The sequence below is a fragment of the Malaclemys terrapin genome, chromosome 2, assembly GCF_027887155.1.
Source record: "Malaclemys terrapin pileata isolate rMalTer1 chromosome 2, rMalTer1.hap1, whole genome shotgun sequence".
NCBI classification, from domain to species: domain Eukaryota; kingdom Metazoa; phylum Chordata; order Testudines; family Emydidae; genus Malaclemys; species Malaclemys terrapin.
In genome coordinates, this window is record NC_071506.1 from 246511919 (window position 1) to 246539401 (window position 27483).

The 27483-nt window shown below is 42.2% G+C and overlaps 2 protein-coding genes across 3 annotated transcripts in view; one reads left to right on the forward strand and one right to left on the reverse strand.

Annotated features, from left to right (window-relative positions):
* The window catches only part of PTER (phosphotriesterase related), a 37267-nt gene extending 35752 nt beyond the window's left edge, over positions 1-1515 (forward strand). For both annotated transcript variants that reach the window (XM_054020589.1, XM_054020590.1), the window contains exon 5: positions 85-1515. In XM_054020589.1, the coding sequence (XP_053876564.1) occupies positions 85-295 (211 nt within the window). In that variant the 3' untranslated portion in view covers positions 296-1515. The remainder of the gene's footprint in view (positions 1-84) is intronic.
* C1QL3 (complement C1q like 3) lies at positions 1088-11597 on the reverse strand. The gene is made up of 3 exons (XM_054020593.1): positions 9914-11597; positions 3467-4096; positions 1088-1489 (listed from the first exon to the last, which is right to left on the reverse strand). The coding sequence occupies exons 1-2, from the start codon at positions 10499-10501 to the stop codon at positions 3917-3919; spliced, it is 768 nt and encodes a 255-aa protein (XP_053876568.1). The 5' UTR covers positions 10502-11597; the 3' UTR covers positions 1088-1489; positions 3467-3916.
* Between the last annotated feature and the right edge of the window lie 15886 nt (positions 11598-27483).

The following is a 27483-nucleotide window of genomic DNA, read 5'->3' on the forward strand; positions in this document are numbered from 1 at the left end:
TTAAATACTAATTATTTCCGTATTACTTCCAGAATTGTATGAACTCTTAACTGACAGACATACTTCGTATTTACTTTTATACAGGATTCGGATGTTAATTGACGAAGGCTATGAAGACAGAATTGTAATTGCTCATGATGTGCACACTAAGAATCGATTGATGAAATATGGAGGTCATGGATATTCACATATCCTCAAAAACATTGTTCCTAAATTGCTAATAAGAGGCATACCCCAAACTATAATCGATAAGATATTGATCGAGAACCCAAAACAGTGGCTGACTTTTAAATAGGGCTCATGATTAGATATTCACATCTTGTATGTGAAGCTTGCTGAGAAAAGTCAGATTTGTTTCAATAGAGTGGTCATTTTAAAGCTAGGTTCTTTTGAGGAAAACTTGTGTGATGTTCATAAGACCCCCAAAGAGCAGGTAATCACTTCCCTTTTTAATTAGAACAAAAAATATTGTGTATTATCTCTCCATCTGATTACCTCTAATAATCTGGTCCTGAATGAGTTATTTGTTTTGAGCATAACTACAGAATCTTTCCAAGTAAATATTGAAATAACTGCTTCCAAAGAGCAGATTTAATACTAAAGTTAGTTATCATTCAGGATTATTTTTTTTTTAAAGATGCATCATCTTAACTACTTGAGGAAATTTAAAATGTTTCCAGTTAAATAGCCCCCTTCTGGAGCGATTTGATGTTCCTTGTAATATTGATGATCCTGTTAATTATCCTGCTGTTCTTTAATTAATGCTTGAAAAAGAATATGGCATTTTTAAATAGCTACTGTAGAAAACAGAATAACAGAAGGAAGACAACGTGATTTCAAAAAAGGTACTGTATCTCTCATGATTACAACTTGTAGAGATTATTTTTAAATGAAAATATAAAAGAATACATGGAAAATATATTTTTAATAAAGCAATTTGTAGACCACTAACAACTTTATGTTTTAGAAGTCTTTTTTTTTAATTACGTTAAATTTTGAGTTGAACTTTTGGAAACTTGCAAGTGAAAATATGAAATGTCATGCAAATCAGCTTGATGTTGAAAAGATGAAAATCCACAAGGCCAAATATATTACATAATACAATTTAATGAGTTGTTACAATTATAACAAAGGCCATGATTTAATCAGTTTACAAATCAGTTTGTCAAGATGTGATTCAAAAAAGAAATGTTTGCCTTATATATGTTTTTCATTTAAATATTTGTTCTTTCCTCTAGACCACAACAGGGGTAAATATTTATTTATCAAAAGAAAAGATTGTGTGTTAGCAATGCCAATCTCATTTCAACAGCTTATTCTTTCACGTGTCCAGCTTTTGATGTCCTGTGGTAATGAAGTATTCCTGGTCACTTCTTGGTGAATGTGCATTGCTAGTTATAAATGATTTTTTGCTTGAAACCTTGTTATTTGACACCTACATGAGAAATCTCCAAGGCTTTGCTGCCAACCACTCTGTAGCGGTGGTCATCTGCAATAAAAGCAATTGTGATATGAGTAGATGTTAAGTCAACTATGTGTCTATTATAAAATATATTGCATATAATCAGTACAGTCCATTAATATGGGTTGTTGTCTTTTTTACAAAGAGAGTAGTAATGTTTAACCAAACTGATGTGATGTAATGAGGGAACAGAAAAAAAAAGGCAGTTATGAAGCACAATCTCCCTCTTGAGAACCAAGATTTGTTACATATGAGATTCTCTTTTGAGCATAGACTGATGGCACATCATGTCTTTTGAATTGAACAGCTGTCCAAAGGAGGAACAGACCAGAAGAATGATATGGTCTGTGTAAGAAATGCCTTAACCATGTAAATAAATGCTTTTTAGGGGGATTTTTCTATCTTTAAAATCTCTATCTTACAGTTATCAAAAAATCAAAGAGGAAAATATTTTTCTTTAATTATGGCAGATATTTGACACTTTAGTATATGACAAATCTCAATTTGTCCCATTCCCTTGGTAGTTTAGAGAAGGTTGCATGGGGCAGATTATCAGGGCCGGCTCTACTATTTTTGCCACCCCAAGGAAAAAAAAAAGCCGCCCGAACTGCCAAAGCAAAGAAAAAAAGCCACTTAGACTGTCGCCCCAAGAATGGATGGAATGCCGCCCCTTAGCATGTGCCGCCCCAAGCACGTGCTTCCTCCGCTGGTGCCTGGAGCCGGCCCTGCAGATTATGTAAAACAGAAAAACTAGGTCTGGCCTCTCACTACTCCATAGCAATTTATACAAATAGTATTTTTATTCTGCCATGAATGTCACCTAAGATCTATACTGCATCAGCATGACAACAGGAAGCTATGTAATTATTTTGACCCTGCCGTAAAGGTTCTGTTATGTATTCCTGCTATAATTTTGCTTTAGACTTAAACTTGCAAGTATCGTTGTGGGAGCAATTAAAAAAACAAAAACATAATTTCTAAATAAAAATCCTTTTTATAGAGGTATTACTGATATTGCTGCTATTACTGATTGTAAAAGATTTTTGTAGAACTATAACTGAAAAGCATGTTTTTACAATGTAATTCTCCAGGCTATTAGTATATTATACTGAGTAAGCCTTTTTGAGATATAGATAGATATAGATATAGATATATATAAGAAAAATAGGTTTTAGTACACAGTTTTTTGCATTTGAAAATCTGTTTCTCTCTTTGCATAACTGGTTTTCATATTTGGTAATATGCTTATCTGTTAATTTCAGTCACACCATACTACAAATGAATGCAATACCTTGTAACAGGTACTGTGTGATGGCATCATTACATGGGGTCCAAATCCCACTCTCATGCAAGTATCCACACTGACTTCAGCAAGACTGGTTGCATAAATAAGCGGAGCAGGATTTTGACCAGTGGTTTTCTCACACTGTTCTATGTAATGACTTCAGTTGACTCTTTGTAGTATGTCAAATCATAAATAATCTTTTGTTAAACAAAAGTAGTAACTACAGATTTACACTGAAGACTAATTGCAGCAAAAAAATTATTCTGGCCTGGCAGTGTGGATGTTAGATTTGCTAAAACAGTATTTACACAACAAACCATCAAGAATGGGTTTGTTAAATTGTCTAAATATATGTATTTACACATGTTTACAAATTAAGAGCCAAATCTGTTTACATATTAAAGGCCAAATAGGAGTTTTGCAATTGGCTTCAGTGGACCCAGGATTTGGTCCAAATATAGGCAGTTTGTTATATCATCTCTTATATTTTTATTGAATTGTTTCTTCTGTCTTTCTCTCTTAGAATACAATTAAGGGGAGGGAAAGGAAATTTAAACTAAACAAACAGGTGGAAATAATTTAAAAGGCCTGACCTACACTCACAAAGCAGGGAAATTAAGAGTTAAGGCTTGAAACTTATTAGTTTCTAGTTCTAGATAGAAGGATAACAAAAGTACAAGGCAAACAATTCCTTTGGAGAGAAGAAGCATTTCAATTACCTCTTCCTTTTATTGTAAACTCATTCCTCACTATGAGTGGACTCCAAGCATCATAGTTAGCGGGTAAGTCACAAGAACCAAAGCTGACGTATGGATAAAGCAGCAAGATCATAATACATCGAAGTATCGTATATACTGAAGAAATAATTCAGTGTTTTTAGATTTTCCTATAAAAATTTGTGATCTATATAGGACTTCATTCACATCGACACTAACAATAAGTATTTGCTTTGGCGGTAGTGGATCACACATCTGTTTAACTTGCTTTATATATATATATATATATTTTAATATAAGGTTTCTGTGTCATACAGATGTGAGTCAGGTAGCATTTGATTTTCCCCCACTACTGAGGTGTCCCATGGTCTGTATCCGCTAGATTCTTGATTCATTGACTTTTGCCACGTGAATCCATCTCTCAGAAGAACAAGCTTAGTTTTTAACTCATAATCAGTCAGCATAAATAATAAATCCAGAAAATGTGCTGTATTTGTTGTTGTTTCCTCCATGTGCTTTTCCTCCATCCAATTTTATGTAAACTTCATCTCCTGGCTCCAAATGAAGAACCACGCTGTTACTGGCATAGTCGTAGTTCTGATCAGCATCCTGAGCAATTGCACTAGCTCGAACCTATGTAAAACAAAAACAAACATCAATGTTTGGTTATGAAACCTGGACATTCCTCCTGCATGGTGTAATTAAAACATGTCGTAAAAAGGAGATGCACACATTCAGTGCCACTTTAAATATGCCTATACACTTCTCAGCTGTAGTTTTCCCCTAACAATATCATCACTATTTCTGCCATTGCTAGAAATGGTTTACAGTGTAGCAGCAAGTTCTCCCAGAAGTAGGCTAAATATTTTAACTCAAATCATTATCACATGGCTTGTTTGCCTCTGATAATACGAAACTGCTCACTCTCACATCTCCAGCTATTTTGCTCCTACTGACTTTTTTTTTTTTTTTTTTTTTTTTTTAACAAAAAAATAGCTAGACTCCAGGGACCTGATCATGGGCTCACTCCAGTTTTAGATTCATGTAACTCTAACTCCAGTGGAACTACTCCCGGTTTACACTGGCATGAGATCACTATCAGCCCCAGGTATTAAGGTAGAGTTTTTCAGAAATGTTCTGATCATCATAGTTACCAGATCGTGTTGCAAAAACACAGAAATAAAATATCTTTCTGCCAATGAACTTTAAACCCTTGTAGTTGATTTATCTCCAAATAAGTAATCAAAATCTAAATGAAATGCTGAAGAACAAAAAAATACTAGTGGGTAAACAATCCAATCTGAAGTAGGAAATTCTGTTCTTGCCACATATTTCACTTAATCATTTAACTTCTGTACAGTCTAAAAGATATAAATTTTAAAATTACATCAGCATGTACTTTAAGATGAATTATGGAGATTTCAGATATTTGATTTTTTTAAAAAACTGAATATACTACTTTAACGCAAACATTTTTCCCTTCTTACTGTTTGGCTACTAATTGAGTTTGTCATTATTAACAAAGAAAAAGGAATTTATTAGCAAACTGAAAGGAATTTATAATCAATATCAAATTGTATGTCAGTTTTGAGCTGCGAATATTCTGTCGCATCCTCAAGTAAAGGTAATCCTTCAAATCATTTCACTATAATTTAGTTCTGCTTTGTAAAATATTTAAACTGATTTGTATGTGATTTATTTTAGTATAGCACATCATCTTTGTTGCTTGGCCCTATTCTAGAATAGTTATACAGAGCAGTAAGTGATTTAGTGGTTTTGCAAACCAGAAGTAAGTAATAATGCATGACTTGACTTACAATATGTGCGATTTTTATCTTCAGAATTGAAAAAAAAAATTATAAGTCTAGAATTTCCATGCATTCCTTTTAAAGTTTAAATGATAGGTTTTCAGATTAAATTTTCATGTGGCATGATCCCATGTTAATACTGAAATGTTAAAAAGAAAGGCTCTTTAGCACTCCAGATCTCAAGGTATTTCATTATGAAGCTTAAGCAGCAAAAATTCTCTATGCATCACCTAGCAGGAGTGAGACCGGCTTACAAGGTTTATAATTGCATAACAATGTGCAAATTTAAAGGAATACATTAATATAGGAGTCATTGGTTCACATGTATAATGTTTATTGAGATGATCTGTTTTGACCATTATTTCAGCAATAACTATCAAGGCACGGGACATTTCTTAGGGATTAATGACCATCAGGGCAGAATTGATGGCTTTGGGCCATTAACTCCAGAAATACTCCTCCATAGAAAATAGAGGTTGTTATTGCTACTATAAACGGAGGAAGAGGTAATAAATATGTGGCCATGGTTAGTTTGTTTTTTAATATCTGTGAAACAAAATGATTTTTCTAGGGAATTAATGCCCTGCACATTGGTAAATTGAATTGTTTAAATTACCACCACCACCACCACCACCACCCCCACACACACACAGACAAATTCAATTCATGCCACAATTAAATTCTACTTGTTGGATATATCTAATATTTATACCTGTGTTGTTATGAATAAGTTAATCTGCTGTACATTAACAAACTATTGGGGCTATTGGCTTTACCATTAAAGGTGTTCATTATGAAGACTTTATGGGTGATGAACATTCGCTACAGCAATGGACATTTCATTGCTAAGACTCTAGGAGTACTTATTGGCTGTACTGAGAGAATGATTTAGACACTGAGAACCTAAAAATAATCTAGCAGATTGTATTAATTTGTGTATAGCCACAAAGCCCTGTAAATGCATTAACTTGGTCGCACAATCCAGTGTGTTACCCTTAAGGGTTTTTCTTCCTTTGTTTGGGAAAGCCAATGTAATTTCTTTTTAAAGCCTATGAAAATAGTCTCAGAAGACTCCTAAGTGTACTGCCCTAAGAGTGTAAATGTATTTCAAAATTAAACCATTAATGTAGTATCCATTTTATAAGTTGCATGACTGCCCACCTCATCATTTTATACAGGTACATTGGGACACTGAAATTGCAAACACATACCGGCTAAGCAATGTGATCTCAGCACTTCTTGTGTTTAAGCTCTATAACTATTAAGGAAGGCAATGTGTTACACTGGAGACCATGAACTTCCTAATATACATTGCTTTGGGATGATTTTTCCTATAAATCATGCCCTCTCCCCGTAGTAATTTCCTCCCTTAGAGAATACTATTGAATATATAACAGCATCTAGGGCAGACACAGACCCCGTCTTAACAATTTCATTTTATAATGTCTAGGCTTTTTCACAAATACCATAGAAAGTTAGCTACTATCACATTGCATCACCCACCAGTGTTTCACGAACAAATCACACTTTTAAAAAAGGCACCCGTGCACTAAAACTAATTAATTTCAAAGTCCTGCTATTTAAGCTTAACCACCACTTGTCATCTTACATATAAAGATAAAAAAAATTAACATCCCTTGTACACAAGACTCTCCTTTCATTCAGCGTGAGCTGTGTATGTGTAGTCATTCTAGGGGGTTGAGATCTTAATTGTTGGGATCTTTTCGGTTAGTCTCAGGCTCAATTTAATATTTATAATTAGGTTTTCTCAAATGCATGCCTCACTTCCTTTGTAGTGGTATTTTATTTTACTTCTAGCAGGTAGTGGGAGAAATACTTAATACGTTTTAATACCCAAATATAGGCTCATGATTTAATCGCAGATACGGTAGACTCACTACACAGCATTGCTTTTATAGGAAGAAGTCAGCGCGGTTGTACTACAATTTAGCACTGTTTTAATAGTGCAGGCTCAGCTGCAGACGCAGTATTTATGGTCGACATTTGCTAATTTAATTAATTGCCGCTGACGTCCTCATAACTCCATTCCACAGTACTTCTGAGAAACCATAAACAAAAGGTTAAGTGGCATATCAGATTAATTTACTGGCCTTTGCTGCTTCCATCTGTGCGCCTGCATTCAACACAGTGCCTAAGTGAAATGGCTCGCGTCTGGTTACAGTACAGTGAAATTGCGCTGTACAGGAGTGTTAAGCATTTTTAAACTTCATGTTTGTGCCTTTCAGAAGGGGGAAGGGGGAACGTTAATCCGAAAAGCGACACGGAATAGTGAACATGGCATAGTGACATGGAATCCCAAATTTCAGCTTTATGAGAACAATCCCTAGCCCTGTCAGTCCAAGAAAACCTGCCCAGCACATGGGTTAGACTGGAGTCTTACTGCACAGAGAGCAGCAAAGCTGCAGTGTGCGCTTTCTGTTAGCTGACAGCATCAACCTTGCAACATTTTCAATTTACTAGAGGGAAATTCTTTACATAGTGGTATAGAATTTTTCAGGTACGGTGTCGGTTGGCTTTCTAGTCCCAGAATAGGCCTGGGGTAGGAAACAGTTTATAGTTATTGAATTACTTGTGGAACAGTAGTAACGCTTGTAAGTTTCCCTGTGCGTTAGTTCATATAAATAGTATTTAGAAACTACAGGAGAATCTTCGTATCTGACCAATTTAAAGCTTCAGCAGCCACCGGTAATTCTGGCCACATGCCAAGCGCCTCTGATCATTTCAGAAAGCATGACAAGCTTCTTCTACCCACTGTCCATTAACCAGCATAGCGAAATGCTATAGTAGTTAGTTCGAGTGAGTGTGTGTGTGTTCGGCGTACAGGAAAGAGGTGCAAAGTTACAGGGAACATTTCCACAAACTCAGCAGTAGCAGCATTTAGACTAATTAAAATGGATTATTCCTCTGTATTGCATACTGTAACATCTCAAGATCTTTCATTATGTCGAATATTTCGGTGTTGCTGCGAAAAAGATGGCGAATCTCAGACTCTGAGCCCTAAAAACCAGGGCTCTTTCATGTTTGGTTTGGCTGTTACATTTTGGAAGAAATCCACAATTCTTGCTCTATCTGTACCTAAGAGAGTACTAATAGGGAGTCTGTAGATAATATTAATGTTCTTAGTTATAAAAGTGCTTTAACAGGGGAATTATGCCAGAATAATAAATTACCCGTTCTGTCAACAGTGCCTTAAAAGCCCCTAGCTGCCAGCCTATCACCCCGATATTGTGTCCAGTAGTTTCTATTGATGGCATGTTTCACACGGGAGATTCGGATTGCCTCTTGGTTACTTAGCTCTTAGTAGAATGAGTAAGTGGCCATGTCTCCTGCTGATGGGAGTTCTGCCCCTTCTAGTCCCCAGCTGGGCCATGTTCCCATTACCCTCTTACTGCGCGTTGGCTTCCCGTGTATTTCGCGTCTCCCTCAACCCCTTGCCCAGTGTAATCTTACAGAAACTCTCAGGGCGTCTGGCTTCTCTGGCCACCCCATTGGGCCCCGCCTTTCTGTGCCCCGGCCTGGGCGCTTGAGAGAGGAGCATCCCGTGTAGGCAGTGGGGGGTTAACCGCAGCCCTCCAGGGTACAGTTCAGATCCGCTTCCCCGCGGCGACCCCCATTTTGAGGCCGTGCTGCTCAGGGAACAGAGCAATTCCCGGCCACAGCCGCCCCCCGGGGGCGGGGAGGGGAGCGCAGAGGGAATCGCTTCCCCCCACGTGCTTGTCAGAGTCTCTCAGCTGTGCACGGCGCTGTCTCCGGGTGCCCCGCGGTGCTTTCCAGCTCACTCCCCTGCAAGCGCTGTCACTTCAGCACCCTACGGGGTGTTACTGAGCATCGCTGGGCCGGGGCGGCGGCCTCCCCCCCTTCCTGTGCAGACGTGCCCAGGGCGGCCCGGGCTGGACCGGAGAGGGTGGGGAACATGAGGGCAAAAGGAGCCAGACAGCAGCGCCCAGGTTTGGCACCGCCCTGCTACTGCTGCAGGGCCCCCGGAGCCCCCGCTCTGCCCCGCCCGGCCGGGTCCCGGCTCCCCAGAGCAAAGCCGGATTGACTTGCTGGGAGAGAAGGGACGTAATCCCCGTCCCCCGAGGTCATCGCAGGGCTCCGAGCCTCCTCCCCGGAAGCCAACGGGGAGTTTCCCCATCGGCCTTAAGGGGGCGGGACAGGCCCAGCCCGGGGCCGCCTAGCTCCTAACGCCCCCAGTCCCGTGTCCGTCCCCTCCCCGCCAGGCGTCCTCTCGGGGCCAGTCCCCTCCCCCCCCCCCCCGGCTGCCCAACACCACCCCTCCCCCGGGGACCTGCCCTTGCGTACCCCCTGCACACCCCCGTGTGCTCCTCTCCACCCTCCCGGGCCCACTTCTCCCCGGCCTCCCACTGCCTCCTCTCCTCTCCCGCCGGTGCTTCCCCGCGTCTCCCCTCTCCGTGATCCCCCACATCTGGTTCCTCTGCCTTCGGGCCCCCTCTATGTCCCATCCAGGTCTGCCCCGCTCCTTCCACCCCATATCCACCCCGGACTCCCCCGGCACCTGGTGCCCCCGCCCCGGGCTCCTCCCCAGCCCCCTGGTACCCCCGGGCTCCCCCCCGGCCCCTGACGTCCCCGGGCTCCCCACCCCCGGGCCCCGGCCCCTCACCTGGTTGTTCTTGCAGAGATCTGCCCACATGCTGGTGCCGTCGCCGCCCCGCATCAGCACGTGGTAGGTGAAGAAGTAGATGCCGGGGATGGAGCACGTGAACTTGCCCGTGGTGGGGTCGTAGTGGTTGCCCAGGTTGGTGACCACGTCGTCGAACTTGAGCACCTCGTAGCCCTCGTGCTGGCGCTTGAGGCCGGCGTAGAAGGCGATCTTGGGCACAGTGCTGTAGGTGGCGGCGCTGATGGCCCCGGCCGCGTTCAGCCCCGGCGCCCCGGGGGGACCTGGCAGGCCCTGGCGCCCGGGCTCGCCCTTCTCCCCCGGGGGCCCCACCGGCCCGGGCGGCCCCGGCTCCCCGGGCGGCCCGCGGGGCCCCGCCTTGCCCGGGCGGCCGGCCTCGCCCTTGGGTCCCTGGATGAAGGTGGGCAGGGACTGCATGAGGCCGCGGTCGGGCGTGGCCGCCGTGCTGGGCGCCTTGGTGCCGCCGTAGGGGTCGCAGACCATGCGGCAGGTGCCCAGCATCTCGTAGTGGGCCGAGGTGCCGGCCGAGCTCACCAGCACCGGGATGAGGATGACCAGCAGCAGCACCATGACCACCCCCAGGGCGCCGGCCGCGATCAGCCGCCGCCTGCTGCCCACCAGCCGGCTCAGCGCAGGGCGATCCTCCTGCCTGCTTTTGGACAAAATCTTGCTGGTTGGGCGGGGACCTTCTCAGAGCCGAAAACACCCCGAAACCCCTGGCGAGCCCGAGCCCCCCGGCTCCGCTCCTGCGGCGATGGGGCGAGGAAAGTGCCCGCGGCCTCTCCACAAGGCAAAGTCTGAGCCCCGGGCACCTGTGGCTGTCGCTGCTCTAGCGCGCAGGGAGCTGCAGCCCCGCGCCGGAGCCGCTCACACTTTTATGCTCCTGCTGGCGATCGACTTTTTTTTTTTTGCATACGGTGCCACTTCGAATCAACTTTCCCTCGCGCCGGCCTCTTCGCGCCCCTCGCGATCGCCCCGCTTTCCTGCCCCCCTCCTTTTTTTTTTCTGCAGCGACAAGAAGTCTCCCAAGGCAGCGCCGGCTGGTGAAACTTGCAAGGGCGCACGAAAAATCCCCCCTCGCGGCAGCGGCCCCGTCCCCTCCTCGCGGTTCCTGCTTTCTTCCTGCAACGCGCACCCGCGGGCGCTCTGCGGGGCTGCTGGCTGGGTGCGGAGCTGCCGACAGAGTGAGCGCTGGAGCCTGCCCGCTTGCCACCTGCCAGGAGAAGAGGAGGCTGACAAAGGCGCCGAAGCAATTTATAGGCACCCAAAAGCGCAGGGGAAAGGGGAGCTGCTTTGGCATCTCATTCCAGCAGCTGCTCCGCTCTTCCCACTCACACCGAGTTTGGCATCACCCTGCCAGTGTGGGGATTTTTCCCTCCCTGCAAACGGATGAACAGTGAAATCGTGGGCACTCCCTGGCGCTGAGAGTCTCTCCGGAGCAGCCCGAGGGGAAGAGCAGGGTTTGGATACCTGACGGGTCACCGAGCTAGGACGGAAAGGTCACCTCCACCTCCTGGTTAATGGGTCCCCGAGCTCTCCCCAGCCACATTAACATGGGATTGGAAATATCACTTTTCATCTCAGGACCAGGCTTCTCACTTCACCTGATTGTCCGAGTGAAAGTTATTTGAAACCACACCTCCCTCCGCTCAGGCGAAAGGAGATTAGCTGCTCCCACGGATTGTAGAGCGCGGGCATGTTCCTTATGACACCCCTAGAAATAGCTCGTGGGAAATGTCTCGCTCTTGGAATTAAAATTAAACCATCTACTGGTGACTTGTCCAAGGCTGCTTCATATTGTAGCCAGCTCCCGTTTTGTTCAGAATATGGCGTTGTGATAAAGAAGTTTAAGAAACCAAGCCAGTGAAAAGGGCTCCCGCTCATGCAAATCAGCCTAGCCCAGGACTAGGGTAAAGATAGGGACTGCCCCGGGTAAAGATAGGGACGGGAAATAAGTTTTGATGGCAGGGTCCCTTCCTCCCCTCCTCTTCCCACTGGGAGCTGGTGGGCACCTCTGGTCTGAGTGGGTAGCTGAAAGACCAGCCTGCATGTTACATTGGGGCCAACTCCCCACAGAGGCTGTTAAGCAAGTTACCCAGTTAACAAAGCTACAAACTGCACAAAGCGCTCTTTAAATAAATAAGCAGAATTGATTCCTAAATCATACTTCTGCATGCAAGAGCAATGGACGTCAGTCAAAGGCGGGTGACATTTGCCTGTCAATACGGGGATGATAGCTGGAAAGCGTATGACTTATTACAGCGGGGCGAGAATCCGAAATGAGCCCCAGCAGCAACTAAGACAACAACCAAATAATACCATCTCCAGCGACGATCAGAGGGGCTGCGATCTTGTCTGGGATTTTGTTAGCACGAATCGCCTCCCCCCCGCCCCCTTCCCTTTTCTTTCTTTTCTACTCCGCAACACAATAAGGTCAAACAGGCAGGCGGTGGGAAACAAAGATTCATCGATTCTTCCTTTTAAGCAGAAATGTCAGCAGCTCCTTTTGCTCTTTCCTGGGAGACTCGAAGGCAACGAGTGAGTCCAAGCGGTGCAGAGATGGGCCAGCCCAGCTGCTTATCTCCCCAGCAGGCTGCTGATAAAGCTTCCGCTTCCCGCCCTTGTAAATATTTCCCCCTTTTCTGTTTTTTGTTACCGTTCTACTTCTTAAAAAAAAAATCTTTATCTGGCAAAGACACAAGCTAGTCAGTTCCCTTAGCTATGAGCTCCCACCCCAGCCCTTTGGAAATCAGCTGAAGCCACTTGTTTAGACCACATCGTTCGCCTCCTCCCAAAGGACAAGCCATACAAGTCTGCTTTTTCTTCTTTGCAAGGAAAAGTTCTGGTAGGAGCTATAGGGCAGTGTGAAACTATTCCAGGCCCTGCATCCGCTTCATTCTTCCCCAGCCCCAGTAACATCATGATCAGGGCTGCTTGTAAAGCCCCACTTCAAGGGCATCAGGCTGCAAAATAAATAAATAAATCGTCTTAAATGCTCATCCTGCCTATGTGTGGTTCGTCAGGGACCATTCAGTGATCTTGGTGGGTATGTGTAAAAAAAAGTATTGCACATAACAAAGATCACCTTCCTCTGGATTAGAACAGCCCTGGATATATAGAGGCCCCAATCCTTCCATCTGGCAAGTTATTCATAGCTCAGCACTTCCACAACATGTTTAAGGGGGTGTGAGTGTTTGATATGTTACTGGCTTCTGGAGGGGTTGGTTGCACAGCGGTAGCTGAAGTCAGAATTTAGTCCTGTTTATCAAGTAATGAAATGTTTCAAATCTCTTCATTATTATTATTAGGTTACACAGTTGCTGATCCTCCTTGTCCTTGTCTATACTGGCCACCCCCATTTAATATTGTCCACACACCCATCAGTGCTTTTCCCTAGCCGTTAGGACGAAAGATTATACAAATGGAAAAGGTTTACTCATCCTTCCGGCTAATCAAGGCTTTCTGATACTGATTCAGCTCTCAGATTCCTGTAGTCTTTCCTAGTGTTTTTGAAGCCCTCTTCCTGGTCTGCTTGGCACAGCAACAGTTCGCCCAAAGAAGGGATATCAAAGTCAGAGAGAGAACAGTTCGGGCTTGATGGGAAGAGGCACTGAAGAGACAGGCAATAGGCCTATTTCAAACTCCAGTAGTTGACAAATGGCAGTTTTTCATACTAGGAGGGAAAATGAATAAAACCCAAACAAGACAAAGTACTGCGTATGGCTAATAATCTGTTCAGATAGCCCACCGCACCACTGTACCTAATTACTTCCAAAAATATTATAAGGGAGTTTGTGCTCAGAACGTCTGTGAGCTAAAAGTGTTATTAACCTCTATTTTTCAGCTGCGACACAGAGAAATCTTGTCCAAGAGCACAAAGAAATGTTGTGCAGAGCTGGGCATTCAACCCAGATATCCTGAGCCCACAGCCTAGCCCAGTACCTTAACCACAAGACCATCCTTCCTTTCTAATAGAAAAATGCACACATATAAGAGAGGTAAGACTGAGCCAAAGGGGCCAAACGTTACCCTGAAGAATCCAACAATCTGAGACTAGAACAAAGTCAAGGCACTGTGAAAAATCAGATGTTTTGGGCTCACTTATCCTTTGGCTAAAAAAACTGGGCATTTGTGTACCTGTCGTGGTACTTTTGAGCACTGATATGCTGTAGTTAAGGCTGGAGTAGTGCTTACTTTATTAGCCCCTCTTCCAAGGTAAAGTCTGGGTTGACAGCCCATTTTTAATTTATCCCATTACACCTACATTAGATGTTGCTAGTCTTACAACAGTGATCGTCCTTACATTTCTTTGTCTAGGTACACCTCTACCCCGATATAACGTGACCCGATATAACACGAATTCAGATATAACGCAGTAAAGCAGTGCTCCGGGCGGGCGGGCTGCGCACTCCAGCAGATCAAAGCAAGTTCAATATAACGCAGTTTCAGCTATAATGCGGTAAGATTTTTTGGCTCCTGAGGACAGCGTTATACAGGGGTAGAGGTATTTTTACAACCTCCTGTGGCCTAGTTCTCACCTTTTTAACCACTTCCCCCCATCTCTCTGTTTCGGTATAAGAGGCCTACTGTTCACACAAGGATACTGCTGCTGGTGCTTGAACTTGGACACACACCTCCCGCTCCCAAGCTCCTGCCATTTGCAACAACCTACCTACAGCTCTTTTCCTTACTGACTAGTTGGTTAACGTTGATATAGTCTCGAAGGTGTAAAGCATAATCTGAGTGTTATATCTCTTTGTGAGGATATACCAACACCTCGGTAATAAGAAAAGGGAAAACAGACTAGCTACTCACTAGCTAGAAGACAGGGAAATATGGCCAGCAACAAAATGGCTACTTTAGGACTACAACTGCCTCCTTGTTGCTAAATGTAAAGTCTTAGGCCCAGAAGAGCACGCTAGGAAAAAGTTCTGCTAATAAGGCAGCCCGGCACACTGTAGAGTTAGTAAGAATGAGGCATATGCCAAACAAGGGGTTGATTTGATGTTGTACCGAGCACCATGATTATATTTGAAATTGCCTGTGAAGCCACAGCTTTTCTTCCTTGTCCACAGCTGCTTCTCTTTTGTTCAGATATTATTTTTAACACTTGCTGCTTTAAAAACCATAAAAAGCATTTTAGGTTACAGCTGGTAAGAAAAAAAACGTATAGAAAATAAAGTTGTGTTGGCTTGTATCTTTAAATTGCTGGTTTAATGGGATACATCTCAAGCTTAAAGTTAGGAGCCAAAGTCAGTGCTGGGGTGTCCCAAAGAGTTACACGCACTTACACTAACAATGAACCGGGTTCAAAATATGTACTTTGAAATACAATATGAATAGGGGAAAGGAGCACATCTGAATGGCTGGCCTGGAGGTACCACTACGAACTATCACATGTGGCACCTGAGTTCTGCTTTCTGGGCTTTTCTATTCTTGCTACATTCTTATGCTTCACCCATCACTGTAAAATCTCAGCACTGGCAGATTTGTGGTATCCTGAGTCTGGAAGGCCCAGTGCCACTCAACAGCATCATCTGGTGGATAAAGAACTGTTTAGCTGAAAGTTGGTGGAAAATCAGTAATCAGCTCATCTGAATGGATAATATATTTGTAGTGATGCAAGTCATGCGCTGGATTTTTTAACCGTACTAGATTTTCTGTATACCAAAGATACTCAGTTTCTGTGTTTAGGAATCCTGGTGCTCTGCTTATCATTTCCCCCAAACATTTTAATTTAGCATTTCTGTTGGCAGGATATTTTCTAAGATTTGAGCCACTTTTTTGTGGTCAATAATTCTCCAAATTAAATCTTACCACAAAGAAAAATGACCTTTGACACATCGATCAGGATGGGTTTGGTACCAGAAGAATGTATGTATCAGAATAATCTGCAAAAAATTAAGTTTAATCTTGAAAGGATTACAACCAGTTTTCAAATCAAAATCAGGGTTGAGTTCAAAGAGGGCTGTCACTCAACTGACAGGGCTCAGCAAGGGGAAATTGCAAATAAATTCAACATCTCTCTTCCTTTTTATCTTTTAATCTGAAAAGATCAGTAAAATATGACTAGTTAGGAGGGGGAAGAATTTTTAAACTGCAAGATCTATAGTCAAGTCATGTATATAGTGTTTTGACTGATGAATTATTGCAGATATAAAATGATTACTGCACATATAAAATTAGTCTTAATCAAATAAGAGTGAACATTTAACTGACCAAGTTTAAGGATATTAAATGATCACATATAACTTGATAATTGCACACATAAAGATCAGTAACTAACCATATACAAACATTCATAACCACATCTGTGCTCATGCATTGCAAAAATTAAATTGCTAATTGCAAACATAAAAGTCAGTTCTTGTAGATCTCCCCTCCCCATTTAAATCTGTACTTATCATTTTCCTATGTGCTTCCATCTCTGCTTTTACTCTAAAATGGAAGTCAACAAGCTATATTCTCCTCTTAAATTAATTTCCACCCATAACTCTCTAATGTGTACAATATAATGTTGACGTGAGGCACATGAAAATTACAGTGAGCCACTGGAATATTTTTAAAACCAGTGAACATATTAAATATGTTTTAAAAACAATAATACACGCTTCCAAGTATGCATCCACTTATTCAATCATTTTCTGTATAGCATGATTGATCCTGCAACACTTAGACTGTTGTAACTGCAATGGTTGTATTCATTGCCTAAAGCCAGTGTCACAGTCCCTGGGCTGGCTGCCCCTGCTGAGTCCCTTTTCTAGTCCTCCACGTGCACCCCTTAAAGTGACAGACCTGTGCCCCCACTTCTCTTTGCGGTGGGGCCCTAGATAGACATGACTTAGCCTTGGTGCCACCTCTCATTCTCTTGGTTACCAAGATACAGCTTTCTTGCTGCAACCTCTGACTCTCAAGCAGTCTGTGTCTGCCTGCAGCGGCTGACATCTTCTGTCCTCCCTTTCTGCAGGGCAGACCTTTTAACTGATCAGTGGCTTTTGCTCTCCAGGTTCACAGCATTGGCAATACAGCCGTGTCCCCAGGTTTGGGGTGGAGGAGGTCACCTCTTCACAGTTATTAACCTGGCTATTGTGTTTGGGAGACCCCTTATCTGGACCACTGTGTAGCCTTCCCTAACAGCCCCCTTTTGATCAAACTCCACATCAATAACCCAATAAACAAACACACAGAGACAGGCACAATATTCATACACAAATAATAGTGATATTTCCCTGTTGTCCCCAGCCAGCATTAATTCAAGTGGTACCATATTGCTAGCAGTGAAAGTAACAACTGCAACATTTTTTATAACTCTGTAAATAGTAAGTAGAAGATAAATACTTCTTACGTGGTACTAAAATTAAACCCAAAACCTAAAATCGTACAAATAAGCAGAGGTATAAATCATGCTGCACTTCTATTAAAAGTTACATCAGTTATTAAAGGCAGTTGAGGGGAGATTTTCGGATGATTTGATCATGAGTAAGAATTTGGGTATCTTTGAAATGGTGATTAGAAGGCCAGCACAATTAAACAGAAGAAAAGGAAAAGCAAAAGGAGAGACAAGCTTCTCCATACTGTCATCTGCTGTTTCCTTCTACCTCTTCAAAACCTGCAAGACTCTCTTTCCATTGTTATCCCAGCCTAGCAATCTTGTGGAGTGATATACTGCATACTATGGTCCTTTATATTCATCAGGAGTTTGATGGATGGGCAATAAGAATGGATAGCTGGGAGTGGAAGCTCAAAATTAAAATCCTAAGAGTGGCAAGTTGCCCGAGAGGTTTATTTTTTTTCTGTCACCTACTCAATATATTCTTCCCTTTGTTCCTTGATTATTAATTTCAGAGTCACTAATGGTGTAATTTATTCCGTAAATTGCAATTATTTCTAACTACTTGTTTGTCTAATATTTGTAAAAATTCAAGCAGACAGTATTTGAACCTAAACAGCCCCTTGAAAATAAAGATGTGCAGCTCATCCGTACAGTGGCCATTTGGCCCAATTCTTCAAGGTACTGAGCATCTGAGTTCAATGAGAGTCCAGCATGATCAACGCTCTGCAGGATCAGGCCCTGTCTTTCTACATTACAATATGGATGCATAGGGACTAATTTGATAGTAAATCAGGAGTAGCTCTGCTGAACTCAGTGCAGTTACATCTCACTGCAAATGAGATTAGAATCAGGACCAGAAGTCCTTACATGGAATTTAGACAAATATGAAGTACAGAGGGGGATTCAGTATTGTACACACAGACAAAACCCACATAAATACAGCTGAAAAACTCCTTCTGCCCTTGAAAGGGACTGATCCCATATTCATTTAACTAGGATGTTTTCAGGACCTCACTTTTCACCACCAAGCATTGCGTCATACAACAATATCATTGTGTTAATTTCTCATCATTATATTTGTCTGGAATCACATTAATAGACTACCTGATATTGGATGGTTTCTTCAGTGTCTTCTTTGTTTTTTTAAACTGTATTTTGATTTACATTCATACACGCATCAAAAAAAGTGCAGCAGGAGTTAGAATATGGGATAACATCAATGTCATTTTATGATAAATAGTATACATTCTTAACCTACCTGTACATTTACAACTGTTCAGTCTCATCATTTTTTTCTTTTTGGCAAAAGTAATATATAAAAATGCTTTGGATCATCTTATTCTTGAAACATTTCATTTCAAGGCGTATTTCATTCAAAGATCGAGACATACAGTATTCTGATTAATAAAGGGACTTTCCTTTGGTGCCCGGTGAAAATTTCAAGTTCGACATTAGCAAAAATGGCCTGCGTGTTTTCCTCATAAGGTGGTAAATGCTGTTGACTAACCATATGGCTGGCACTGTGACTTTTTATCCCAATATATAAATATATAACAAAGTACACTGAACACATTACATAAAACAATCCATCTCATATAACCCTAAGCAAGTGCTTGGATGTAACCTAAGATTGGCAGATACACCATTAAAATATAGCACATACATCTAACATACTCTTTCAAAATGAGCTGGATGAAAAGAGGCATCTGATTGGCCAATGAGGGTTCTATATTATACTCCTCATGCAGGAAATACTCAGCTGGAATTTTCCCTTCAGACAATGGCTTTAAGTCATAGTGTTTTTGTCTGAATCATAATAGAAGGCTGTGGCTTGTGGTCATCTTAAATAGCTACTCACCTTGTCTTGTAGTATTATTTATAACCAAAAACAAGCTGTACAATACAGTAACTACACTATTGTGATTGCCTTCTGGTACACTGGTGTGAATGTGAAGTCACTTCATTGAATTACTTGATAGTGTGCCAGTTTCTGTTTCCACTTGCACAAGAGCAATTCTACTACTCTAATAGAAGCCCTAGATCTTGTCTTACCACCATCAATTAGTGCAACAGCTTTACACTGGTGTAAATAAGAATAGAATCTGACCTGAACTCTGCAATGTCATTAGCTTTAAATCAGTAATGTGATTCTTCAACTAACTTTAGCAGACAAGAATTGTTTGACAAGTTTAATGTGTGCCAAAGGAAGCATGAACTGGGCAGAATTTTTATTGATCATACAAGTTCTGATAAATGCCAGTTTTCTTTGTCAACTGTAAGTCTCAGCCCAGAAACAAGTGCACCTTGGGGAAGGAAATGTATCACCTCTAACCAGTTACCATCAGGTAGGGAGGTTATGATGATTTCCATGACCTTTCCCTCGTTGAGATAGAAATGTCTTGAGCTTAGGTCACTGCCAGGTGTGCTGGCTCTGCAAAGCAGCTTTTCTAGGAACGATGTTGCGGTGAGGATTGCGACTTATTTATTAGAGAGGTGTTGTCAAGTGCAGAGATTCAGCCTGCCACTGGGATCATTAGTATTTTGGGGTATGGGGCAGTACTGCAGGCAAAGGTGGATTGTTGGTGCTTTCAAGATAGCTTGGTCCACATTCTTCCTTCAGATAACTCCATTGACTTCAGCTGAGGTACATCAGGGATGAACTTAGCAGGCCTTTTCTCTCTCACTGTAAGTTTCTTATTAAAATGGAAGCATGGAGGAAAGGATTCAGTATAGAGAGAAGTACTGAGATGGGAGTAGGACAGGGTGGGCAAACTTTTTGGCCCGAGGGCCACATTGGGGTTGCAATACTGTATGGAGGACTGGGTAGGGAAGGCTGTGCCTCCCCAAACAGCTGGTCCCCACCCCCTATCTACACTCCCCACCCCCTGATTGCCCCACCGAACCCCTGACCCATCCAACCCCCCCTGCTCCTTGTCCCCGGGAGCTCAAGGGCTGGGCAGGACGGTCCCGTGGGCCAGATGTGGCCCGTGGGCCGTAGTTTCCCCACCTCTGGAGTAGGAGGAGGAGACACATGGGGTACCCACCACCAGTGTCAACATCAATACCTTGTTTATCTCCTTCCACCCCTGCTTTCCACCATCTCCTCATTAGAATGCCTCCCAAAGACTTACTTTTTCCCAGGGGCCCACAAACACTATCCTATCTTGAATGCCTCAGGCCCTAAATGCTGCAAGAAAATTCTGCTCTTGCCCATTGGCATAACCCCAGTCAAGTCAACAAGGTAAATAAATACACTTTGTTCCACCTGCTCTGAAGCAAGAGATTTGGAAGAGAGTGTAAAATACAGATTTGCTTGGATTCTTTTATACACAAAAATGTGTAGAATCTACCTGGGGTTCTAGATTGATAGTTTAAAAATTCTTCAGGTGAGTTTCTTATCCAGGCTCTGACCCCTTTACACTGCCCAAAAGAGCCAGAGTGGCATAAAGGGCTCTAAAAGCCCTGGATCTGGTTGGGAGATGATTTCCCTTGCAGAAATTGAAGAAAACAAGGGAAGGCTGTCTTTCAAGAATCTTCTCACACGCCCTGGCCTAGGGTACAGGCAGGGGGTGGGGCTAAGGGCAGAAGTGGGTATCAGGGCTGGGCCTACAGTGCAGAACTAGTGAGATGCTGAGCAGTACTGTGGCCTGTGGGCACTCCAAGAAGGGTGCTGTAACTCAGCCTGGCCCCCCAGGGCTGTTTAAGTTACGCCAGGGCCACGTCAGCCCATGGGAGGAGCCTAGGATCAGGAAGCCCCCTTAAAGTCACCTCCTCTTTGAGGCATGGCACAAAATCTCAGCTTTGCAGTTTTGTCAGGCCTAGCTGAAGGTGTCACCACATTTCTCTGAATACGATGTATTAGTTAACTTGTGCTCCCTCTATTGGCTGGATGGCTTCCTCCATACAATGCAAAAGTATTGCAAGGTTTAATTTACTGAGGCTCTGGTTAGGTGTTTTGGTTCGGAGGGTTTTTTTAAGTCTCTTGGGGCAGTCATGGGGTTTTTTTTTAATAGGTATTTGGAATGCAGAAGCCATTCCTCACCAGATTATTGCAATTTTCAGGTAAGTTAGCTTTTGTGCCCAAACTACTTGAGTGTTCCTTTAAACAGGAATATCATTTCTGAAGTACACATGGGAACTGTAGGAGGTGGAACAGAGAGCAAAAGTCTGGGGCTGAGCTCTTTGAATGGGACAGATGGCAAACCTAGCCAAAAATAGCTTTGCTAGAAGTATAACACATGGTAAATTGCATTAATTTTAATAATTGCTTTTTTATGCTTTGATAAAAACTGGCAAAGACCTAGAGCGTCTTTACCCAAGGTAATTAGTATATCTCTTCTCTACTGCTATGCTTTAGAGCTAGCGCTTTTTTGCAGGCTCTCAAAGCTTACAGACATGTGTAGGATGGGCCTCCCCACTGGTGCAAGGAAGGCACACTGCTCTAATGTAACACCCACAGCCAAGGGTATGCGGCATGCCTTGTGCTCTTGCAGACTGGGCACATTAAAGAATGCTATGCTTGGTCTAGGGGGGGGAAATGCCAGCTGCATCTGTAACAGTATTCACTCGCTGGCGATGCCATGAAAACCCAAATTTGTACCAGCTGAGGATCTGGTTCTACATTCAGGAATGGTGCCAATGCAGAGTCACACACATATATCAATCCATGAGAGCATAACATCCCATGCTTGCAGTCATGGTTTATTACAAACCTCATAGATATTGCCTCTAAATTTGTGTGAATTTGCAGGATTCCACTGGAATACCCTCCTACCTTTCAGACTTGCTCTGAAGCTAAATGCAGTATTGTTTGTGAGACACTCAGATTCTGTGGTGATGGGACTATCTTGATAGGTAGGTAGATAGGTAGGAGGTAGATAAGATATAGCCAGAGCATTTCTGAATGTGACCAGCGCATGCCGCATAAATAAGCTCAGGACCATAGATGAGCAAATTGAGGTTTTAAAAAATTAATAGGCAGGACTGCAGAATCAAAATTGCCTTTCTCCAAAGCAAGAGACCATAGAAGCTTCAGCAACAGAAAATGTGTAAATGGAATTTAATAGAAACTAGCATGGAAAATGGGGACAGTGCCACTGGCCAATGCAAAGGTGATTGTTATGTATAAAGGAACAGCCAAATACGTCTGTTGTTCACCTAAATAAAAACATAAAGCATGTGAGAGTGCAACAGGTGTAGTAATGGACACTGTAGCTGGTAAAACATGCTGTGCACTAAAGCTTCTCTCTATAGCCCCTGATCGGAAATTATAGGTGCATTAGTCTGGTGACACAAAGAAACTCAGATAAAACTCCCTTTATAAAACTAGGAGACAATTATGTCAAGCAAAATGTTTAACACTAAGGCTTCACCTTGCATACAAACATTGCACTAACTAAATCAGTCTAGATTTCTTCCTAACTTCAGTTAAATTGAGATGAGGCACTCACTGATTTCAGTGTCTACACAAGGGGGATGCACCAATTTACTAAGCTGGTTTCTAATTGGTTAATTCAGTGCAACTTCTGTGTTTAAGCAAGACAACTTCCCACTAACTGCGGGATTTAAGAGGGCATGCAGTGTGTAGGGCTCTTTCAAAAATATTACACTGGATATATAATATAATACAATAATAATAATAATAAAATATACTGGATAATATACTGGAGAAATAAACTTCCCCTTGTAAAGCTAGAAGACACACACGCCAGGCCAAATAAATCCCAGAGAAGTTACAGAAAATAGTAAGTGTAGGAGACTATCTGCCAGAGTCAGACAGGCAAAGGCCCAAGACCAGGTTAAGGCGTTTTTCATTTTTTTCTAGTTAAATAAGGAAATCCCTCACTTACAATGCAGCCTCTCTTTGAAAAAAGCCAAATGTGGCTGCTGCCAAACTGAATTTACCCTCTTGCTACAAGGGATAGGCTCTGCCAGTTACACAGAAACAAACACCCTGTGACTTATCCCTAGAACCACTTCCAGATATGTAGTACATCGTGACCAGTAGCCTGAAAAGGTTTGTTGGTATCCAGGGGAAAATGTAAATACTTCTATGGACAGTCACAAACGATGCTTGAGCAAACCACTCCAGGTTGGTTGACAAGTGTAACTTGAATGTGAACAAAGGTTGATTTCAAATAATTTAGCATTGAGAGCTGATGGGTTATACAGCTCTAATTGTCGTTCATCCTGAATCACAGAGATAGAAATGATCAATTAGTCCATCCCTCTGCCAGCACTGGATTATCCTCTATGGGACCCTTTTAGTTAGTGCAAATATGCTTAGTCCCAATTTATAACAGATGAGGTTCTACCCATAGGTATTTTGTCTGGATTAGAGTATTTACAATGTTTGTAGTCTCTAATTTGTGAAGCTAGGTGACTTAGCCAAATGTATTCTGATTTGTTTCCATTTTTTCTTCAGTTCTTTACTGTGCTTTTCCATAAGAATTACTCAGTTCAGCAGTTTTCTTTAAAAAATATATCAGCTGCTTTAATATCCATTTTACCCCAATTTTTGCCAATATTTCCTTGGTGTTTGATTTTTCCTATCTCTGAAATCGTTATCAGTGTTTGTTCCTTGCCTATTTTCATTGTGGTAACCAGTTTAGTTTGTCTTATTCATACTTGTTGCATTGTTTCTTTGAGGTAATACTAGCTTTGTTTTACTTTTTCTATTGTCTTTCCTCCATGGTTGCACTGTTTGGTTTTTTTTAATTCTTGTTACAAAGCATCTCAAATGCTCTTTATCATAAATGTGCAAGTATATAGTGAAGCCCTCTTCAAATGCAACCAAAGACATGAAATATTCCAGAAACACAGGATTAAAATATTCAACTGAACCACAGACAGCCGAAAAGGGCACATTTTTGCCTTTTGTAAAAATCTGTGGGTGTGATTTCACTGTTAAGATGGAACCTTCAATGTGGTGAGACATAAAAAAATCTTAGATACACCAACAGAATATAAAAAATGTTGCAAGGGAATAAAGCTGATTCAGTTCCTTGCCTGCCATAGTAAGTTAAAGAAGTTGCTTTTGACAGCTTGCGAGTGAAACACGATTTATATATATATTTTTTGCAGAGACCAGTCTGCAGAATTATTGCATGGATGCAGAGGCTGTCACAGTGATGAGATGGGAACCCTCCCAAGCAAGCTGCAGTTCTAAGAAAGCTTTTGAATGGCCAAAAGAAAATCACTCTGATGCATACAGTTCAGAATACCTAGGCTATATTTGGAGGTTTCCACAGATGCAGTAAATCTGTTGGCCATTGGTGGGATTTTTGATAAGCATTCAAGAAAGCAATTCTAGAGGTTCTAGTTTGGTTGAGAGGATTTCTGTAATAGAAGACAGGTCATTTCTCAGTGGGTAATTAAAAGGATTTGGAATCACTATAGAAAGACTACGAGGAGTCCTTGTGGCACCTTAGAGGCTAACAAATTTATTTGGGCATAAGCTTCCGTGGGCTAGAGCCCACTTCATCAGATGCATGGAGTGAAAAATACAGGAGCAGGTATAAATACATGAAAGGATGGGGTTGCTTTACCAAGTGTGAGGTCAGTCTAACGAGATAAATCAATTAACAGCAGGATACCAAAGGAGGAAAAATAGCTTTTGAAGTGGTAAGAGAGTGGCCCATTACAGACAGTTGACAAGAAGGTGTGAGTAACAGTAGGGAGAAATTAGTATTGGGGAAATTAAGTTTAGGTTTTGTAATGACCCAGCCACTCCCGGTCTTTATTCAGGCCTAATCTGATGGTATCCAGTTTGCAAATTAATTCCAGTTCTGCAGCTTCACGTTGGAGTCTGTTTTTGAATTTTTGTTGTTGTTGAAGAATTGCCACTTTAAGTCTGTTATTGAGTGACCAGAAAGATTGAAGTGTTCTCCTACTGGTTTTTGAATGGAGCATTTCTGAAAGATTCAAAAGTTTCTGATTTGTTGTTGTTGTTGTTGTTGCTCACAGCTGGGGGAAAAACAGGAGCAAGAGATACATGGACCTTTTCTCACTGGAGTCCTTTTGCTGAGCTCTAATGTTCTCTTGTGAAACAAAACCCTGGTTAACACCTTCACAGTGGTGCTGCTGAAGAATGGTTCCATGTTCAGGGTAATTTTTGTTAAACTATAACTCAAACCAAGTTTCATCAATTTTCTTCAAATGTTTTGGGGAAAAACCCAGTTGGGTGCCAATCAAAATAAATGTATTGCTATGAACAAAACATAAAACTGCACTTCTGGGACTTGAGTCCTAGTCTTGCTGCTCCCGAAACAGTCCGCTAGCGTGTCCGCTAAGGGAAAACCTTTGCTACAGTTCCACTCTCAAGCATGCCCTTATGTTCTCTGGAAGCTTTAGCCAGACATGCACACTACAACCAATACAATTAGATACAACAATTGTTAACAAATTTGCTTAATTGCAACCTATTCTTATTTACTATAACCTATGAAGATCTGCCTGCACAAAGTCTAAAGAATAATAAGAAACAATATTTGAGATAGAGGCAAACAAAGAAATGTTAGCTATGCCAAAATGTCCAATCAAGGGAGATCATTCACAAACTGTAGCACAAAACCAGTTTGGCAAATTTTATTTAGAGTAAACCTGGCAGATTTCAGGCAAACTCACATTAACAGGCATGATCCTGGTAACATTAGTAAGAGGACACATGCAGTGACTGAGAGAAGAATGCATACTAGCCCCATGTACGTTGAAATCTTTACGGGACACTGCATTGTCTTTTGTAGTTTTAAAGCATTTTATTTTTCCTTCTCTGGGGTTTTCTCTTTTATTCCCTTCAAAAGTTTCACCTCCCTCCAAAAATGTTCCTATGTCCCCCCCACCTTCTGTCTATTATGAAAATATTGCTGTTTACTTTGATTCTTAAACAAATATTGTCCTTGTTTATGTATGTGCTGTCATAAAAAAGTATCATGCACAAAAGGCATCAATGAAGCCAGTACAGCTCTATGAATAAGGTTTTGACGTTAACTTGTGCTCCCTCTGCTGGCTGGCTGGCCAAACTGCAAGAGAAACATAACGAGATGGTAGGATGATATGAAAAATAAGTAACTCATGCACATGTACACACTCAGTCAGATGTGAATTTTCAAAGATTATTTGAGCACTGGCACTATAAAATACACAAAGACACATCTCCTGCCTGGAAGACCTTACAAAAGTGATTCTCAAACTTTTGTACTGGTGACCCCTTTCAAATAACAAGCCTCTGAGTGTGACCCCCCCTTATAAATTAAAAACACTTTTTAATATATTTAACACCATTATAAATGCTGGAGGCAAAGCGGGGTTTGGGGTGGAGGCTGACAGCTTGCGACCCCCCATGTAATAACCTCACGACCCCCTGAAGGGTCCCGACCCCCAGTTTGAGAACCCCTGACTTACAATCTAGAAGACGGACATGATGAGAAGATGAGAAGCACCATACAGCATAAAGACAGGGGAGACTTTGGCTTATGATGGGGTTTTTGCATCCATAAACACTTTTTATGGGCATGGAAGAAATAGGTTTTGAGGAGGGATTTAAACGAGACAGTGGTGGTTTGATAAACTGGGGTTGTAAGTCACCATATACGTAGGCACGTCATGGCAAAATACCTAGAGTTGGGAACAGGAGAAAGAGATAAATGGAGTGTTGAGGCTGGTGCTTTTACAGAGCAGAGAGAGGAGGTGAAACAGGAGGTGCTGCTAGCTGAGGCCAAGGTGTGGAGAGTCATGAAGGTGAGGCATTTAAGTTTAAACTTAATACAGCATCTATGAAAGGGATGCAAGGAGTGGGGGCAATGCGCTCAGATTGCTGGGTAAGGAAAAGACGTTTGCCAGCTGCATTTGGGAGGTTCTGGAGAAAGGGCAAGGGCAATGTGGGAATCAGAGAGGCCAGAGAGGAGGAGAGGTTGGTAAATTAGGGCCCAAGATGCATTTTGTCTGCATAATTCCATTTACTTCAGTGGGAATTTCCCACACAGAACACAATCAGGCATTCAGATACTGCGGTCATGGAGGGGCTGTGTAAGTACCGAGATAAATAGGTAGGTCCCTTAGAATTTGGAAAGTATTCTCTAGCAGCCATATTGTAACAATTGTGAGGGAAGCACAAAATCTCAGCTAAACCACTTGGCAATGTCCCTTTAAAGTAACTTTTACATTATCACACTTTTTATTGTTATCAATCACTTCTCAATCTATACAATGTCAAAAATGC